The sequence below is a fragment of the Trachypithecus francoisi genome, unplaced genomic scaffold (assembly GCF_009764315.1).
Source record: "Trachypithecus francoisi isolate TF-2019V2 unplaced genomic scaffold, Tfra_2.0 Lachesis_group13, whole genome shotgun sequence".
In the NCBI taxonomy this organism is placed as follows: Eukaryota; Metazoa; Chordata; class Mammalia; order Primates; family Cercopithecidae; genus Trachypithecus; species Trachypithecus francoisi.
Window position 1 is genome coordinate 16979778 of NW_022681458.1, and position 19979 is coordinate 16999756.

Here is a 19979-nt window from a genome sequence, read left to right on the forward strand (position 1 = left end):
AGATGTGATTATGGAGTGGCTTCGTCTGATGTTTATGTTCCACAGGAAGTAAACACCTCCTAGCAACACCAAAGCTCGGCTGATAGTACCAGGCAGCTCCTGGAGATCAAGGGTTGCTTTTCTTCCTCTCATAGCTATGCAATCTTAAGGTAGTGATCAAACTTACCCGGTTGTTTTCTCATCTCTAAAATGGGAATACAAGAGCATCTATTTCTTCCTCTCTTAAGATTATCAGTATTAAATGAGATCCAAAGACACTGAGTTAATGCCTGGTATATGGTTACCACTCAATGAATGCCATCTATTGTAGTTCAAAGATTCTAAGATGCACTACATTTTTTCACATTTTAACATTTCTGAAAGTGTGTGTCTTTCAAACAATGGCTTCTTCGAATGGATGAAATGTAGTATTGTTATTTCTGAAATCTCTGGTTTGGCGGACAATTCCTTGTCCCCTCCAGGTGCTCAATTTATTCCTGGGTAAATGGCTTTACTTTTAAACCTTCCTTACTTTCCCCGTTTCTCCGCAGGCGCCCTCTGGGGTCCTCTCCCAGCCACAGACTTTTGGTTTGCGCGGCATCCCCAGGCAATACGGGCGGTGCGGCGGCAGCACTCGGGGGCTTACGGCGGCGCGGCGCCCACGAGGCCCCAGCAGCAGAAGGGAAACCGGAGCGTCCGCTCCCGCCCAGTCGTCAGCTGATGGGCGGCCTGCCGAGTAGGCAGCCGCCGTCGCCGCGCGAACATGGCGGCCGAGATCCACTCCAGGCCGCAGAGCAGCCGCCCGGTGCTGCTGAGCAAGATCGAGGGGCACCAGGACGCCGTCACGGCCGCGCTGCTCATCCCCAAGGAGGACGGCGTGATCACGGCCAGCGAGGACAGGTAGGCCCCGGGAGCAGCCGGGGCGGCCCGAACTCCGCGGCGGCGGGGTGTGGGGGCGGTGGGGTCCACGGCCCGGGTCCTTCCTGCGTGAGGGGGTTCCCCCCGGCAGCGCGGCCCCACACCCACTCTGTCCCTCTTAGCTCCGCCGGGTTCCTAGTTCCCTCCCGCCGGTCCTCCAGTCTCGACTTGCACCTTTCCAGCCTGGGACCCCAGTCCCGCCGCGCCCCTCCAGCCCGGATCCCCGGCCACTGCGCTCCTCCAGGCCGGGAACTCTGTCTCACCGCGCCACCCAAGCCCGGGACCCCTGTTCCAACGCGTCTTTCCAGCCCAGGACCCCTGTTCCAGTGCGCGCTACCGCGCCCCTCCCAGCCCACCTCGCACCTCCAGCCCAGGACCCCTGTTCCAGTGCGCCCCAACGCGCCCCTCCAGTCCGGGAGCCTTGTCCCACTGCTCCCCTCCAGCCCGGGATCTCTGTCCCACCGCGCCCCTGTAGCCTGGATCCCCTGTCCCACAGCACCCCTCCAGCCCAGGAACTCTGTCCCACCGCGCCGCTCAAGCCCGGGACCCCTGTTCCAGTGCGCCTCAACGCACCCCTCCAGCCCGGGACCCCTGTCTCACCGCATCCCTCCAGCCCGAGAACTCTGTCTCACCGCGCTGCTCAAGCCCGGGACCCCTCTTCCAGTGCGCACCAACGCGCCCCTCCCAGCCCACCGCGCCCCTACAGCCCGGGACCCCTGTCCCACCGCGCTCCTCCAAGCAGGGAACCCCGACCCGCGGTGTCGCAGTAGCCTGGGACCTTCGTCCCGGTCTCTCTCCCTTGCGGGGTTTAGCCTGGTACTCGGAAGGTATTTCTTGGCCCTCCCGGGTCAGTTCCAGATCGTCTCCTCTGGAAGCCTGGAGGACCGGCAGCTGGTCGCGGCGGGCACTGGTGCCCGGGTTTGCTTCTTTGCGAGGAACCTCCAACCGCCTTCGCTCTCTTCCTTCTCCTGTACTCAGGGATTTCACGCCACGCCAGGCCTCTAGATCAGTTATTTTTGCCATGGCTGCTAGAATACCTGAACTCTTATTTACTAAATAGGTTTTTGTGAAAGTGACTCATTTTTAAAAAGATTTAGATGCATTTATTTTAAAAGGAAGTTTTATTTATATCATTAGGAAAACTAGCATTACTCACCAGAGTAAACTAATAACTAAAACGTGTTAATTGGCGTGCACACAGAGTCCTCTCTTGTACTGTGACATTGGGCATTGGATGCCCACCGTGCTTTGGGAAACACTGATTGGGTCCAGTTTTCTCATTTCTCCTTAGAGGACACCGATGCTGGTGGAGGTGTAGCTTGTCGCTAAGTCACAGAGATACTGGTGAAGCCAGAAATGCAGTCCAGGACTCCCATCAGCTCTGGGCCTGAGTGATTGGATTGGAGCAATATTTATGATTCGACTTTAAACTTTAGCGTCTTTCAAATCCTAAAGATTTACAATGTCAGTAGCTTTCCAGTGGGAATTTGAAGGAAATGACTGATGTTTATTGAATGAAACTGTGTTTCCTTGATGCAATGAGCCGTCTTAAATAGAGATAGTCCACAAGTCCAAAGGCTTTCTGGAGGATGGAAAGTACTGCTGTTCTCTTAAAGCTAAAGGCATAGTCTCTAGCCTTGTGTAATTATACCTTTTGAAGTAACTTGGACCCTGTCCTGAATGGGAAGAGAAAGCATGAAGCCCCCAACTCCTGTTGGTGCTTTGGATTTTGCTTTTGAGGGAGCTTGTGCCTTTTTCCTCAATTAGATAACAAGCTGGTTATGAGCAGGCAGTGGCCTCTCCTTGCTGGTTCACTTGTAGCTGACTTCAAACAAGGAGGGGAGTGATTGGTAGGACCTGGGTGTGGGTGTGTAAAGCAGAAATGAGTGAGAGAGATCGAGTGCATGAAACATGGGGAGAAGATGAGGACCTGAAAAAGGCAAGGGCAGAATAATGACTTTTTTTTTTTTTTTTTTGAGATGTTGGCTTGCTCTGTCACCAAGGCTAGAGTGCAGTGGTGTGATCTCGGCTCACTGCAACCTCCGCCTCCCAGGTTCAAGCGATTCTCCTGCCTCAGCCTCCTGAGTAGCTGGGACTACAGGCGCCCACCACCACGCCCAGCTAATTTTTCTATTTTTGGTAGAGACAGGGTTTCTCCGTGTTGGTCAGGCTGGTCTCAAACTCCTGACCTCAGGTGATCCACACCCCTCCGTCTTCCAAAGTGCTGGTATTACAGGCATGAGCCACTGGCGCCCGGCCGGAATAATGACTCTTGCATGATGTGAATGTAGACGCAAAAGACAGTCTTTAAAAGTTAGCAGCCTTTATTCAGTCAAATATTTTATGCATGACTCATGCGTGTTGGGTAAGTTGCTGAATATTTGAGATTGCTGGTCAGGAGCAGTGCTGATAAATGTTTTTGGAAAGTGATTACTAAGCTGCTCTGGGACTGAAACGTTCTAGGGGAGCTTGCATCTGCTCGCTTTTTCACTCATGCACCGCTGTTATTGCAGAGCCCAGGTAGATGACTGGACCAGGAGGGGGTTGGCGTTTGAGGTTTCTGTTGTGTTCAGGCTCTTGCAACTTCCTTGAAGGGAGAACAACCTTTTTAGTAGGTGCTACACTTCATGAGATGTAGTGAAAGCACATGGGCGTGGGTTTTTTCTTGGTGTTGGCCATGGTGGTTTGTTTTCACATTGTCATAAATACATGTCATGCTCTTCACTCATTTACTCATTCATTTAGAAAAAGTTTTTTGAGTGTCAAGCCCTGAGGATACAACAGGGGTCAAAAGCCACAGTACCTTGGCCAGGCAAGGCGGCTCATGCCTGTAATCCCAGCACATGTGTGGGGCCCATGCTAGACCTGTCGGGGAGAGAGACAGCTGACAGCTAAGTTGCTCTTTCCCAAGGGCTGAACAGTCTAGTGAAGAGATGGCACCTAAGTAGTCAGCATCCGGTGCTGGGAAGACATAGGAAGGGGAGGCTTTTTGGGCTGGGGCCAGGTTATGGGGACAGCCTCCTAGAGAAGGTCTTTGAGCTGGTCTCCATGGATAGAGGAGTGGCATCTAGAAAAAAAGGAGGGATGCACCCCCATCCCAGGCAGAGGAAGGAGGAAAGGACGGGAGGGAATTGTAAGAGAAAGAACCATAGCTATTTCTAGGTGACCAGAGCAAAAGGTGTGCAGTGACAATCACTTGAACCCGGCAGGCGGAGGTTGCAGTGAGCTGAGATCACGCCGCCGCACGCCAGCCTGGGCAACAAGAACAAAACTTTGTCTGAAAAAGTTTTTGTTTTTTAGAGACAGGTATTGCTCTGTTGTCTAGGCTGAGTGCAGTGGTGCGATCGTAGCTCACTGCAGCCCGAACCCCTGGACTCAGCATCCAGTGCTGGGAAGACATAGGAAGAGGAGGCTGCTTCAGCCCCTCAAAATGCTGAGATTACAGGTGTCAGCCACCATGCCTGGCGAGCATCCAGTTTTGGAAAGGTCTTCCTGTGTGACACTCTTAGGAATTTGGATCTTATTTTTCAGGCAGTGCAGAACCATCAAAGAGTTCAAAACAAGCAAATGACATGATCGGAATTTGTAGTTTAGAAATAACAATAGCTAACCTGTTGAAAGTCCCTTTATGAGTACAGAATTGGACCTTATGTGTTATTGGATTCAATCCTCACACTCCCTCCCTGTAAGGTAGATATAGTCCCCTTCTCTTATCAGCAGTTTCAAAATTTAGTGCATTCTAAATGTCAGAAGTGTGTATGTGTGTGTATGTAAATTGGACCTGAAAACTCATTTGGTGCTAAAATTTGGCCTGAACAAATGAGACTATTTGTAATCTTTATGTACTTCATGCATCATAGTGATGTGATCTCGGCTCACTGCAACCTCCGCCTCCCAGGTTCAAGCGATTCTCCTGCTTCAGCCTCCTGAGTAACTGGGATTACAGGCACTCGCCACCACAGCCGGCTAACTTTTGTCTTTTTAGTAAATACAGGGTTTCACTGTCTTGGCCAGGCTGGTCTTGAACTCCTAATGTCGTGATCCACCCACCTCGGCCTCCCAAAGTGCTGAGATTACAGGCACAAGCCAGTAGCTTTTTACATTTAAAGTAGGGTCCAGCTGAAGTGAATTCATTTTACAAACGCTGAAAGCAGTGAGAACTAGCTGAGAGCATTTTGAGAGGAAAAGTGAAAGGTATGAAGGTCTTCCTGAAGTTAGTGTCTGCTTTCGTAAAATCTAGGCCAGTGGTTCTGGGCCAGGGGTGGTTTTTACCCTCAGGGGACATTTGGAAATATCTGGAGACATTTTTAGTTGTCATGACGTCAGGGAGGTGATATGGTTTGGCTGTGTCCCCACCCAAATCTTATCTTGAATTGTAGCTTCCATAATTCCCATGTGTTGTGGGAGGGACCCAGTGGGAGATAATTGAATCATGAGGGCAGTTTCCCCCATACTGTTCTCGTGGCAATGAGTAAGTCTCAGGAGATCTGATGTTTTTACAAGGGAAAACCCCTTTCACTTGGTTCCCATTTTTCTCTTGTTGGCTACCGTGTAAGACGTGCCTTCTGCCTTCCACTGTGATTGTGCGGCCTCCCTAGCCACAGGGAACTGTGAGTCCATTGAATCTCATTTTGTTTATAATTACCCAGTTTCTGGTATGTCTTTATTAGCAGTGTGAAAATGGACTAATACCATATGTGACTAATACTGGCATCTAGGTAGAGGGTAGGGATGCCTCTCAGTATCCTTTTATACCCCACACCAAAGGATTATTGAGCCCCAAATGTCAATAGTGCTGATATTGAGAAACCCCAGTCCAGGCTTCACGTACTTGTTTATCTGGCCTCTCTAGAACACTGGTTCTTTAACTTGAGTGTGCATCAGAATCACCTGGAGGTCCTGTTGAACCTCAGGTTGCTGGACCCCATCCCCAGAGTTTCTAATTTGGAAAGTCAGGTGGGGCCGAGAGTTGGTATTTCTGCCAAGTTTCCAGGTAACGTTGATGCTGATGCTGCTAGTCCAGGGACTACACTTAGAACCACGTCTCTACGAGAAAGGAGGGTTATTTGTCACTGTGCTTGCCTATGTACAATCACCAAGAAAGAATACTGAATACAAAAGTTAGCCAGGCATGGTAGTGTGCACCTGTAATCCCAGCTACTTGGGAGACTGAGATGAGAGGATCACTTGAACCTGGTAGACAGAGGTTGAGGTGAGCTGAGATTGTGCCACTGCACTCCAGCCTGGGTGACAGAGCAAAACCCTGTCTCAAAAAATAAATAAATAAAAATAAAAGAATACTGCTTACATTTTATCCCCCCCCCCCTTTTTTTTGTCACTTTCTGAGGTATATTTACCTGGGGTCATTCACAGATAGCCACCTAGTTCACTGTAATCAAACTACATATGACAAAGCTAGATACGATCAGCCCTCCAAAAAGTATTAAGCAAATATGGAATATCAAAGCTTAATGCCGTTATACCTGGGAGTCACAGGTCATTAGTGGTTCGGGTGGTCAGCTTAGGGTTCTGCTTAGAAACCTTTGTGGATTAAGGTGTCATGAATGGTTAATAGAAAATAGTACTTCTTGTATGAAGTCATTTGTATTTTACTAAAGTAATAATTTCCTTAAGCTCTTTAAATTTCACTCTTTTGCTAAACCTAAATTAGTATTTTTAACTTTAGTTTAAATTTCCTGAACTTTGGAACTAAAAATTTTTGTAAAGTATTATTAATTTTTTTTTTTAGGAGATGAGGTCTTACTGTTTTGCCCAGGCTGGATTTGAACTGCGCTCAAATGATCCTCCTGCCTCAGCCTCCTGAGTAGCAGGAACTACATTGCTTGTGCCGTCATACCTGGCTAAAATTCTTTTTGTTGTTGTTGTTGTCTTTTGTTTATTTTGAGGCAGGATCTCATTCTGTTGCCAAGGCTGGAGTGAAATGGCATGATCTCCACTCACAGTAGCCTCTACCTTCCAGGCACAGCTGATCCTCCCACCTCAGCCTCCCAAGTAGTTGGGACTATAGGCACATGCCACCACGCCCAGCTAATTTTTGTATTTTTAGTAGAGACAGAGTTTTTTCATGTCATCCAGGCTTGTCTCAAACTCCTGGGCTCAAGCAATGTGCCCTCCTCAGCCTCCCAAAGTGTTGGGATTACAGGCGTGAGTCACTATGCCTGGCACCGGCTAAAAAGTAGGACCGTCTTTCTATCTAGAAATTGTATTAAAAAAAAAAGAAAAGAAAAACAAGATAACTTCAGTAGTAAGTTTAAGAATTTGAACTACAGTGATGACTTTCCTGGTAGGGGAAACAGAAAATAAGACTCTGCTTTCAGAACAGAACTAAAATGGTGAGACAGTAGGAACCAGTATGTTTGCTTTTTGGACTTTTTTGCTGTGGACTGCACCAAAACTGTAGACAGTCAGTTGATTGATACAATTTTTAAAAGGTAAAAGCTTTATAAAGCCTTATAAATCAGTTAAGGCTATAGGCCTACCGTCTTCACTTTTGAGAAACAGAGTTTGTGGATGGACGTGCTTATCCTGTTGCATTAGGGGCTTGTAGGCCAAGATTGGTTTCTGCAGGCAACTCAGTTTTGTTTGTCCCAAGTTAAAGATAAATCTCATGTGATTTAAACTGTTTTAAGATATTGCACTTAGGCTGGGAAAGAGTAAAGATTACAGAAAACCAACTTTTAGATGTTTTTTAGCATTTTCCTTTTTAAAAAATTATACCAAATATTTAATATATTTGCTTCCACTTAGATATATCTAAGTTTATTAAGACGGTTTGGGGAAAAATTTGTATATTTACTGATTGTTCACATAGAAACAATCTTAAATAAACAACTTGATTTTTAAGTGTTATGCCTGGGAGGAAGCCTGGCATAGCTGGAATTCAGTAGTTAATACAGAAAACCAGGATGTTAACTGCTGTATTTTCATTGTCATGCAGAGCCTACAAGTAGGCTTTAATTTGTGTTATAAAATAAACTGAAGACCTGAGAAGGCAGGAAGCCTGGGCGGCCACACATTTACTCCTGTATTGTTAGAGTGAGCCTTCATTGTTACAATCATTTTCTTTTTATAGCATAGTTAAGAACAGAGGCTTGGGAGCCAGAATGCCTGTTTGAATCCCAGCCCTGTGAGCTTAGACAAGTTATTTAACCTCACTGTATCACAGTTTTCTCATGTGCAAAATGGACGTGAGTCCATTTTGTACCTGCTTTACAGAGTTTTGTGAGGATTAGGTGAATTAAATAATGTGGAACAGTGCCTGGCCCAGAGAAAACATTATACAGTGTTAGCTGTTATTGTTTTCATTTCCATTTATTTTCCATTTAATTGCTTTAATCTTATCAAAGACTAAACTGGCACAGCTATAGAAGTGTTTTAAGCTGCTATTATTTTCATTCCCATTTATTTTGCATTTTATTACTTTAATCTTATGAAAGAGTAATGTTTCTACTTACTCCGTATGCATGTTTGTGTGTGTGTGTGTGCACGTGCATGTGTGCAAATAAAAAAAATTTCCCTGTTTGAATAGGACAATACCATTGGAGGGGTTGTTTACAATCCTAAATTCTTAGAACTGTCTTTGAGTCATGACTTTTCTTTATTTCCATATTTGGTTGCTTGCAGGTCATGTCAGTGATTAGTTTCCCTGAGACATCTTTCCCCTGCTGTATTTGAGATCCTGAAGATCAGGTTCATTGATTCACTAGAAAGACTGACACGTTATAGTCATACACATGGCTGTGATTTATCATAGCCAAAAGACGCAAAACAAAATCAGCACATGGGATGAAATCCAGAGGAAACCAGACACAAGGCTTCCAAGGGTCCTCTTCCTGTGGAGTCACAGGACATGCTAATTCAGATTGAATTAAGACAACATGTGTGAGATATTGTTTATCAGGGAAGCTCATTAGAGACTTTATTCAGTGTTAGAGGCTGGTCATGTAGGCACCCTTGGCCTAACATGTACCAAAATTCCAGACTCCCAGAAGGAAGGTAGGTGGTCAGCATAAACCACATATTTTATACAGGCATGAAGCACAGTGAGCCATTCTTAGGAGTTAGGGAATGGTGAGGCCCCCTCCGAATAAACGAGGTCCCAGACACCTGCCAAGGGCCAACCTTGCAAGCAAGCCTTTCTAAGGACAGCGGCATCAGGCCTGCTGTGGGAACTCTTTTCTGCCTACCTGCCCATAATTACCCGAGTGTTTGTCCTCATCATCTTTTAAACCTCATCTTTCAAAGCCTGTTAACTGGCTTCCTCGAGTTCCAGCATACTGTACTTGGAGCTGTCCCAGCAATCTCATATCTTTAACCAGGCTTTTATTGTGTCTTTCTCCTGCTCATGACCTTTCATTAGCTCCTTATTTAATCATGTCTATAAAAGGACTTTGGGGGCCGGGTGTGGTGGCTCATGCCTGTAATCACAGAACTTGGGGAGGCTGAGGCAGGCAGATTGCTTGAGGCCAGGAGTTTGAGACCAGCCGGGCTAACATAGTGAAACTCTATCTCTACTAAAAATACAAAAATTAGCCAGGTGTGGTGGCACATGCCTGTAATCCCAGCTTCTTGGGAGGCTGAGGCACAATAATTGCTTGAACCCAAGAGGCAGAGAGGTTGCAGTGAGCTGAGATCGTGCTACTGCCCTCCAGCCTGGGCAATAAAGCCACAAGAATCTGTCTCAAAAAAAAAAAAAAAAAAAAAAAACTTTGGGAACTCCATAACTGGTCCCTGCTAAGCTTTATTTCCACCTTTTATCTCTCACTTATTACGGTTCTTTTGTGTCCAGTAAAGTCAATGTGTGTTCTGCCCCACTCACATCTGGTACATTTCCCACCTGGGTGCCTTGGCCTTCCTCACCAGGAACCTCCCTTGCCCTCTCTCCTGTATTCAGACCCTCCTTTGTCTCCTAGATCCACTTCAAGTTCCACCTCCTCCGTTGAATAATTCTTCCCAGCCCGTCATTCTCTGTCCTTTCTGAGCTTCCTTCAACACGCCTAGTATATTACTGATGATGCCTAGTTAATTACAGTCAGGTATTAGTTCCTGTTGCTTTGTGTTTATTCACCTTATCTTCCCGCATAGTCTGTACTCTACCAGGTACTGCATAACTAGCCACTGGTTGAATGATACAGACTTAACCATTTCTGCACAGTAGACATTTCCTCCGCTGCGTTTACCTTTAATAATATGCTAGTTCTTTCCTAAGAAGCAGATTGTAATGTAATGAATATTTGTTTCTAGAATTTAGGTATTCATCTTCCCTCTCTACAAAGTGTGCTCTGTAAATCTTTCTGAGAGTTATTAAGATATGAGCACATGTATACTGATTTCATGATGTATTTTTGTCATACTTCATGGTGAAATAATCTCTTTAACCATTCATTTTTCTTTGTCAACCACATACTACTTAGCTGAGAACACTTCTCTTCAAGGTCAAGATGAATCTACAGCAGACCACCATCAAAGAAATTTTAAGTAAAAAGTTGACTTTCTCTTTCGTTCTCCTCCTCTTTATACTTGATTTAGATACTTTCCATCAGTAGAGTCCAGTTTCAAAGGTTAATGGGGAGATGAGGGTGCTTGTAGTGAAACCAGTATTGATGGGGGGCATTTTTGGTTTCTAGGTTATGGTTTGTAGAAAATACAGCCTAGTATGGAATTCCTGGGATACCTGCAGTATCCCAAAGAGGCTTCTTACTGCTGTGCTGCTCTCCCTCGCTGAAATCCTCTTCTCAGTTTCGTTTGCTTAACTCCCTCTCATCTATTCGAACTTCTTCTGCAATGTTTGCCAAATCCCCCAACCCACTATCCCACCATTCCCACTCCCTAACATTAATCTACCCTTTTGTAGTCCTCATAGCTCTTACCACATTGTATTATTATTGTTATTCATTTACATATTTGCCTTTACTAATTAAATGGTGACCTTTAAAATTTTTCTGGCTGGGCACAATGGCTCATGCCTGTAATCCCAGCACTTTGGGAGGCCAAGATGGGTGGATCACCTGAGGTCAGGAGTTCGAGACCAGCCTGGCCAACGTGGTGAAATCCCATCTCTACTAAAAATACAAAGATTAGCCAGGCATGGTGGTGGATGCCTGTAATCCCAGCTACCGGGGAGGTTGAGGCAGGAGAATGGCTTGAATCTGGGAGGTGGAGGTTGTGGTGGGCTGAGATCGTGCCATTGCACTTCAGCCTGGGCGACAAGAGTGAGACTGTCTCAAAAATAAAAAAAAATAATAATAAAATTTTTCTAACATGTAAAACAGTGTAAAGCTTATAGTAATGTCTCAAGTGTTAGTTTGATTGAATCAGTCAACAAATCTGTTAGGAAAAAGAAGCATGGAACATAATCTAAAAATAGGCCACTGTCTGGGTGTCATGACTCATGCCTGTAATCCCAGCACTTTGGGGGGCCGAGGTGGGTGAATCACTTAAGGTCAGGAGTTTGAGACCAGGCTGGCCAACGTGGTGAGACACCTTGTCTCTACTAAAAATACAAAGATTAGCCAGGCATGGTGGTGGATGCCTGTAATCCCAGCTACCGGGGAGGTTGAGGCAGGAGAATGGCTTGAATCTGGGAGGTGGAGGTTGTGGTGGGCTGAGATCGTGCCATTGCACTTCAGCCTGGGCGACAAGAGTGAGACTGTCTCAAAAATAAAAAAAAATAATAATAAAATTTTTCTAACATGTAAAACAGTGTAAAGCTTATAGTAATGTCTCAAGTGTTAGTTTGATTGAATCAGTCAACAAATCTGTTAGGAAAAAGAAGCATGGAACATAATCTAAAAATAGGCCACTGTCTGGGTGTCATGACTCATGCCTGTAATCCCAGCACTTTGGGGGGCCGAGGTGGGTGAATCACTTAAGGTCAGGAGTTTGAGACCAGGCTGGCCAACGTGGTGAGACACCTTGTCTCTACTAAAAATACAAAAATTAGCTGGATGAGATGTTGTGCGCCTGCAGTCCCAGCTACTCGGGAGGCTGAGGCAGGAAAATGGCTTGAACCTGGGAAGCAGAAGTTGCAGTAAGCTGAGATTGTGCCACTGCACTCCAGCCTGGGTGACAGTAAGATTCTCTTTCTTAAAAAAAAAAAAAAAAGGCTACTGTTCCTTATTACAAACTGTGCTTCTTTGTGGTTCCTTTGTGTTTCAAGACTTCTAGGCTATGGATAGAGTTTGAGACTTTTTTTTTGAAATAGGGTCTCACTCTGTCTCCCAGGATGGTGTGCAGTGGCACGATCAGAGCTCACTGCAGCCTCCACCTCCTGGGCTCAAGCGATCCTCTCACCTCAGCCTCTTGAGTTTCTGAGACCACAGACATGCGCCAGCATTCATGGCTAATTTTTGATTTTTTTGTAGAGATGGGGGTCTCACTACGTTGCCCAGGCTGGTCTTGAACTCCTGGGCTCAAGTGATCCTCCAGCCTCAGTCTGCCAAGTAGCTGGGATAACAGACATGTGCTACCATGCCCGGCTAATTTATTTTTATTTTTGTAGAGACAGGGTCTTGCTATGTTGCCAGGCTGGTCTCAAGCCCCTAGGCTCAAGTGATCCACCCACCTTGGCCTCCCAAAGTGCTGGGATTACAGGTCTCAGCCACTGTGCCTGGCCAGACTTTTTGTCATGTAAGAAAGTATTGCCTGGATCCTCCATGTACTCCAGCCTGGCTAGATTATTCCTGCTCTTCAGTGATCAGAGTAGTTTCTAGACTTCTTGATGGCACAAGGATCACAAAAAATTGTTTTTATGCTAACAGTGAAGAGATTACAGCAAGAATTGTTTTGAGAAAAAACCAAACAACAACAACAAAAAAAAACATCTGCAGGTTTTCAGCCATCTGGCTTCTGGAAGGGTGGTATTTGTTTAAAGGGGGTGCAAATGCTGGGGCCACCCGGTGGCTTCCTCCCTGGATGAAATCTGCCTGTGGTGACATCAGCAGTCTAATTCTTGGTCACAGACCCTTGAAGCTGTCCAGTAATTCCTCCCCTAGATTGTGGGAGGGGATGGAAATTTCTGTTTTTCTCAGCCAATCTAATTCTCCTCTACACAATGAGGCTGGTTTCTCTGCCTTTTAATTTAGAGAATAAATTCAATAACAATCTAGTGTTTTCTCTCTCCGTTACCGAAGGAGAAAGACTTCTTTTTGCAGCGAGAATGAACAGGGCAGAATTCCGGAGACTCTTTGGAAGGAAATTGCTATTTATTCAATAAAAACAGATGGCACTGATGGCTATGTTGTTGCTTCTCCCTTTCAAGCAAACATCTTAATGTTATAGAAACCATCTAGCATGCCAGAAGTACACTTTTTTTTTTTCCTGTATCCCCTGGAAGTACTGTCAGACTAGGAAAAAATATCCTTTGCTATAGGTGACAGAAATGTTCACAGATTTACCAAGATTTGAATTAGTATCAGCATCCCTAAGAATGACCAGAAATTCAGATTTTCTCAGAATTACTGTTTGCCCAGAGTTTAAAAGAAATCAGGGCTTAATTTGTAACATATAGTCTGTCCTTTTTAGATGATTAATCGATCTCTTTTTATCAGTTTAGAATTTAAAGATGGTTAAATTGCTTTAATTTAGCTGTTTTTGGAGTGATTAGGGTGTGTTTTCAAGAAAGTTTAAAGAAGACATTCAGTTTTAGAGATGTTGCTGTTTCAGGCCAGGTAGAACTTGGCGTGATTTTATAGAAATAATCATGTGCTAGTTGAGTCTGCTTATTAAAGCATGGACATCAATTTCAAGGTAATCGACTGGGCGCAGTGGCTCACGCCTGTAATCCCAGTGCTTTGGGAGGCTGAGGTGGGAGGATCCCGAGGTCAGGAGATGGAGACCATCTGGCTAACACAGTGAAACCCTGTCTCTACTAAAAATACAAAAAATTAGCTGGGCATGGTGGCGGGCACCTGTAGTCCCAGCTACTCGGGAGGCTGAGGCAGGAGAATGGCGCAAACTAGGGAGGCGGAGCTTGCAGTAAGCCGAGATCGCGCCACTGCACTCCAGACGGGGTGACAGAACGAGACTCCATCTCAAAAAAAAAAAAAAAAAAAATAGGTACTCATACTGGTAATACATACTAGAAAATATGTATTGAACCCAAATGTATATCCTTATGGAATTACAGGTTTAAAAATATTTCCAGTGCCCTTTTGGTACGGGGAAAAAAAAAAAAGAAAAAATATTAGGCCAGGTGCAGTGGCTCACACCTGTAATCCCAGCACTTTGGGAGGCCGAGGTGGGCGGACCACTTGAGGCTAGGAGTTCAAGACCAGCCTGGCCAACATGGTGAAACCCTATCTCTACTAAAAATACAAAAATTAGCTGGGTGTGGTAGTGCACGCCTGTAGTTCCAGCTACCTGGGAAGCTGAGGCAAGAGAATAGATTGAACCTGGGAGGCAGAGGCTGCAGTGAGCTGAGATCACGCCACTGCCTTCAGAAAAATATTAATGACTCCTGCAATATGCCTCCTGGTTTGTGAGCCAGTGGTTTTCAGAGGAAAAAATCGTACCTTGAATCTTATCTTTGCTCCTACTATATTGTGGCTTAAATAGATGAGGCTTTCGAGGCTTAGTGATTCCCTTAAATGTATTTTAACCTTGTTTTAATTAGCTCTTTGATAGAGTTTAACAGTAGAAGAAATAAGAAGGAATCCTTCGACTTATTATGATCATCAGGCATATCTTTCAGCAGATCAAAGATTAATCTCCCTGGAATAAACACTTTATTCTTAATCGTAACTGTGGTTATAACTCCACTTTTCATATATCTACTATAGGAAGGTAAAGCATGCAGAAGTTTTATCCTTGGTAGACAGGATGACAAACATTGTATGATATTTAAGAGTAATAACTTTATTTTGTACTTCCAGTGACTGCTTGCATTTTTAAGGATTCAAATTAGCACTTGTGCAAAATGGGAATCCTATATTTCAATTAAGAGTTGAAATGGAGTTATTTGTACTATCTACTTTGAAATCCTTGGCATTCAATAAATGCCAATTGCTTTTTATTTTTAATTTTAACCTCAGATTCCTACGTATTCTTAAAGGTATATTATTTATTTGGAACAGAAAGCATGGTGTCAGTTAGCTCGTGCAGCATAACAAACCACCTCAAAACTCAGTGGCTTAAAACAGCAGGGATTTGTCATTGTCATGAGCCCACAGGTCACCTAGGCAGTGCTGCTAGCCTCAGCCAGGCTCACTCATGCTTGTGGCCAGCCATGGGCCAGCTCTGCTGAGCTTAGCTGGACTCTTTCTCGTGCCTGGGAGTGAGCTCACTACAGGCAGGCCGAGGATGGCTTCAGCTGGGACAGTTGAGCTCTCTCCCATGTCGTCATTTGTCCTCTGGTAGACTGGCCCCTGTGGTTTATGTGATGTGGCAGTCTTCCAAGACAGGGAGTGAGAGCAAACCAAGCCTCTGGACTCAGTGCTAGCAACCCATTCAGCCACATTATTTTGAACATAGCATCACTAGCCAACCCATATTCAAGGCTCAGAGAAGTAGGCCAGGTGCAGTGATTCATGCCTGTAAGCTTGGGAGGCCAAGGAGGGCAGATCACATGAGGTCAGGAATTCGAGACTAGGCTGGTCAACATGGTGAAACCCTGTCTCTACTAAAAATACACAAAATTAGCCTGGCGTGGTGGTGCATGCCTGTAATCCCAGCTACTCAGGAGGCTGAGGCAAGAGAGTCGCCTGAACCCTGGAGGCGGAGGTTGCAGTGAGCCGAGATCAAGCCACTGCACTCCAGCCTGGGTGACAGAACCAGACTCCATCTCAAAACAAAAACAAGGCTCAGAGAAATATATTCCATCTCTTGATGGAGAGAGCTGCAAAATGGCTGATCGTAAGGAGCATGGATACAGAGAGGAGTAAAGAATTGAGCACATTGTGTTTTAAATTGTTTCACCACAGGCACTTACAAACTATATTGCACACTGTAGCTAGACTGGGCTAAATCTAGACCTGGAGGTAGTGAGAGACTTTGTTGGAATCACCACTCCTATTTAGCACAGAGGTCAGTATTTCTTTGAACTAAGTGAGCTTTGAAGTTAGACCTGAACTGTTCCATACTCTGATTTATTTGGGGGGAAAAAGTAATTTAATGCTTCTTATTTCCTTATTGTTTAGGAGTTACTGCTTTGGTGGATAAAGTGTGGATTTCTAAAAAGCCTTTTAAAAAGTTTTACTGATTTACCATATAAGGCTGCTTTGCTTTGAATTGTTTACTTTGGTAATGTTTTCAAAGGTGAACTTCCACCGTCTTCTGATAAGAGAGAAAGTTGGTCAAGCAACTAACTGAAGTCAGTGTGATGCAGTGCTGCTGTTGGTTTCTATGATTTTCAGACTATCTCTCCTTGCTTCTGCTTCCTTAAGTGTAGAATGAAGGCAGAAGCGCCTGCCATCCCTGCTATCAGGATGTGGCACCTCGTTCTCAACAGACCATAAGCTTTTCATAAATCTCTCTCTCTTTTTTTTTTTTTTTTTAGAGAAGGTGGTAGAGTAGAGGGAAGTTCAGGGAGGTGCAGGGAGGTGGGAAATCACAGAGTTGCTTTTCATGAATCTTGATGTGTGTCTAGAATGCAGGAAGTGGCCTTGTGTGTGCCACAATAGTTCAGTGTTGTGAGCTTGCAAGAAGTTAAGCAGGAGGTTGGGCGTGGTGGCTCACACCTGTAATCCCAGCACTTTGGGAGGTCAAGTTGGGCGGATCCCCTGAGGTCAGGAGTTCAAGACCAGCCTGACCAATATGGTAAAACCCCATCTCTACTAAAAATACAAAAATTAGTTGGGCATGGCGGTGGGTGCCTGTAATCCCAGCTACTGGGGGGCTGAGGCAGGAGAATCGCTTGAACCCGGGAGGCGGAGGTTGCAGTGAGAAGAGATCGAGATCACACCATCGCACTCTAGCCTGGGCCTAAAGAGCAAAACTCTGTCTCAAAATAAAGAAGTTAGAAGTTAGGCAGGGACATATGTTGCTGGAGGCACAGTTTATTGCCTTGTAACTTTCAGGCCCAAGAGGTAGGTGCCTTTTGAGAGCATCTTCTCCTTCACTGTCCTTCTGCATCTGATGTCTTTGCCAGCTCTCCTGGCCCTGCCTTCTGCTCACTGCTCCTTTGGGCACGATGCTGTCAAGGCCCCCGGCTACCCAGGCACCTCTAGTCTGGTGTCCAGTTCCATGTCTCCTTTTTGGTGCTGGGGCTGTCTCACCTCTGCAATAACATCTGCAGACATGTCAAATCCCCTGACTCATTGAGGGCAGATGGTGCTCCAGAATCCCAAGCCTGACCCAAGGCACAAGTTCATGTCGAAGGCCAGCATAGGCCAGGGTGAGCATCCTCAGTGATGGACATCTGAAGCCTCTGGTGTCTGCCTTATTGGAAAAAGGAAAGTCATGCCACTATATTTGAAATTGCTTCTGATTCCAGTGACTTCTGTTTTTGCTTTTGGTGGGGACAGCAATTTAAAGGATACACTCTTAGGGAATGGAACATTTTTACATGTAGAATTTTAGGTAGCCACTCTTGAAAATCAGACAAAATAAGTCCCTAAGTGCCTCAAGGCTCATTGCGCAAAGTGTTTAATTGTGGCTCACTGGGGAAGTCAGCAGGTACCCTGCTGTTCTGTCAGAACTCAGCCTCCGCGTCTTTTCTCTGGGGTTCTCACAAGAAGCCCAAGACATTGTCTGCCTTGGAGGGGGGTTCTCTTCTCCTCCCCTTCTCCTGTCCCTTATCAGCCTCCCTACCTGCCCTGCCCAGCCTGATGTAGTATGGATGCCTAATTTAGTTATATGATTTGATACAAGCATACCTTGTTTTATTGTGCTTCTCAGATACTCCATTTCGTACAAATTGAAGGTTCATGGCAACCATGCATCAGGCAAGTCTATCTGTGCCATTTTTCCGATATGTTGTGCTCACTTTGTGTCACTGTGTCACATTTTGGTAATTCTTGCAGTTTTCCAAACTTTATTATTATATCTGTTGTGGTGGTCTGTGTTCAGTGATTTTTGATACTACTATTGTAATTGTTTTGGGGAGCCACAAACTGTGCCCATATAAGATGGCAAACTTAAATGATAGTGTGTGTGATCTGAATACTCCATCAACTGGCTGTTACCCTGTGTCTGTCTGTCTGTCTGTCTCTCTCTTTCCCTCCCTCCCTCCCTTCCTCCCTTTCCCCCTCTCCCCTCAGGCCTCCTTATTCCCTGAGACACAATATTGAAATTAGGCCAGTGAATAACCCTACAGTAGCCTCTGAGTGTTCGAGTGAAAGGAAAAGTCACTTGTCTCTAACTTTAAATCAAATGTTGGAAATGATTAAGCTTAGTGAGGAAGGCACATCAAAAGCTGAGACAGGCCGAAAGCTAGGCCTCTTGCACCAAACAGCCAAGTTATGAATGCAAATGAAAAGTTATTGAAGGAAATTAAAAGTGCTAATCTAGTGAAAACATGAATAAGAAAGCAAAACAGCCTTATTGATGATGTGGAGAAAGGTTTAGTGATCTGAATAGAAGATCAAACCAGCCACAACATCCTCTTAAAGCCTCATCCAGAGCAAGGCCTTAATCCTCTTCAATTTTATGAAGCCTGAGAGAGGTGAGGAAGCTACAGAAGTAAAGTTTGAAGCTAGCAGAAGTGGCACATTAGGTTTAAGGAAAGAAGCAGTCTACATAACATAAAAGTACAAAGTGAAGCATCAAGTGCTAGTGTAGAAGCTGCAGCAAGTTATCTAGAAGATCTAGCTAAGATAATTGGTGAAAACAACTACATTAAACAATAGATTTTCAATGTAGACCGAACAATCCTTTTGGAAGAAGATGCCGTCTAGGACTTTCATAGCTAGAGAAGAGAAGTCAGTGCCTGGCTTCAAAGCTCCAAAAGATAGGTTGACTTTCTTCTTGGGGCTAATGCAGCTGATAACTTTTAAGTTGAAGCCAATGCTCATTAACCATTCCAAAAATCCTAGGACCATTAAGAATTGTTAAAGCTACTTTGTCACGTGCCCTATAAATGGAACAACAAAGCCTGGATGACAGCATTTCTGTTGACAGCATGGTTTACTGAATATTTTAAGCCCATTGTTGAGACCTACTGCTCAGAAAAAAAGATTCCTTTCAAAATATTATTGCTTATTGGCCAGGAACGGTGGCTCACGCCTGTAATACCAGCACTTTGGGAGGCCAAAGCAGGCAAATCACTTGAGGTCACGAGTTTGTGACCAGTCTGGACAACATGGCAAAACCCTGACTCTACTAAAAATACAAAAATTAACCAGGCATGGTGTTGCACGTCTGTAAGTCCAGTTACTTGGGAGACTGAGGCGTGAGAATCTCTTGAGCCTAGGAGGCAGAGGTTTCAGGGAGCTGAAATCGTGCCACTCCACTCCAGCCTGGGTGATGGAGTGAGACTCTGTCTCAAATATATACATATATATATATACAGATATATATCTACACATACACACATTTGTATATATATAAAAATATATACCCACACACACATATATATATTTACTTATTGAAAATGCACCTAGTCACCCAAGAACTCTGAGGATGGAGACATACCAGGAGATTAATGTTGTTTTCATGCCTGCTAATACAACACTCATTCTGTAGCTCGCGGATCAAGGAGTAATTTCAACTTTCAAGTTTTATGATTTAAAAAATAACACTTTTGCTGGGCACAGTGGCTCATGCTTGTAGTCTTAGCACTTTGGGAGGCTGAGGTGGCAGGATCACTGGAGCCCAGGAGTTTATGACCAGCCTGGGCAATATAATGAGACCTTATCTCTACAAAAACCTTAAAGTTAGCCAGGTGTAGTGGTATGTGCCTGTTGTCCCAGTTACTGGGGAACCTGAGGTGGGAGGATCCCTGGAGCCTGGGAGGCATAAGTTGCAGTGAGCCATGATTGTGCTACTGCACTCCAGCCTGAGTAACCAAGGGAGACCCTGTCTCAAAAAAAAATTTTTTTATAAGGCTACAACTGCCATAGATAGTGCCTCTGATAGATCTGGGCAAAGTAAGTTGAAAACCTTCTGGAAAGGATTCACCATTCTAG

The 19979-nt window shown here is 44.9% G+C and overlaps 1 protein-coding gene across 1 annotated transcript in view; it reads left to right on the plus strand.

Annotated features, from left to right (window-relative positions):
* The first annotated feature begins 605 nt into the window (after window positions 1-605).
* The window catches only part of WDFY1 (WD repeat and FYVE domain containing 1), a 71974-nt gene continuing 52600 nt past the window's right edge, over window positions 606-19979 (plus strand). The window contains exon 1 of the mRNA XM_033230058.1: window positions 606-879. Coding sequence (XP_033085949.1) covers window positions 743-879 — 137 coding nt within the window. The 5' untranslated portion in view covers window positions 606-742. The remainder of the gene's footprint in view (window positions 880-19979) is intronic.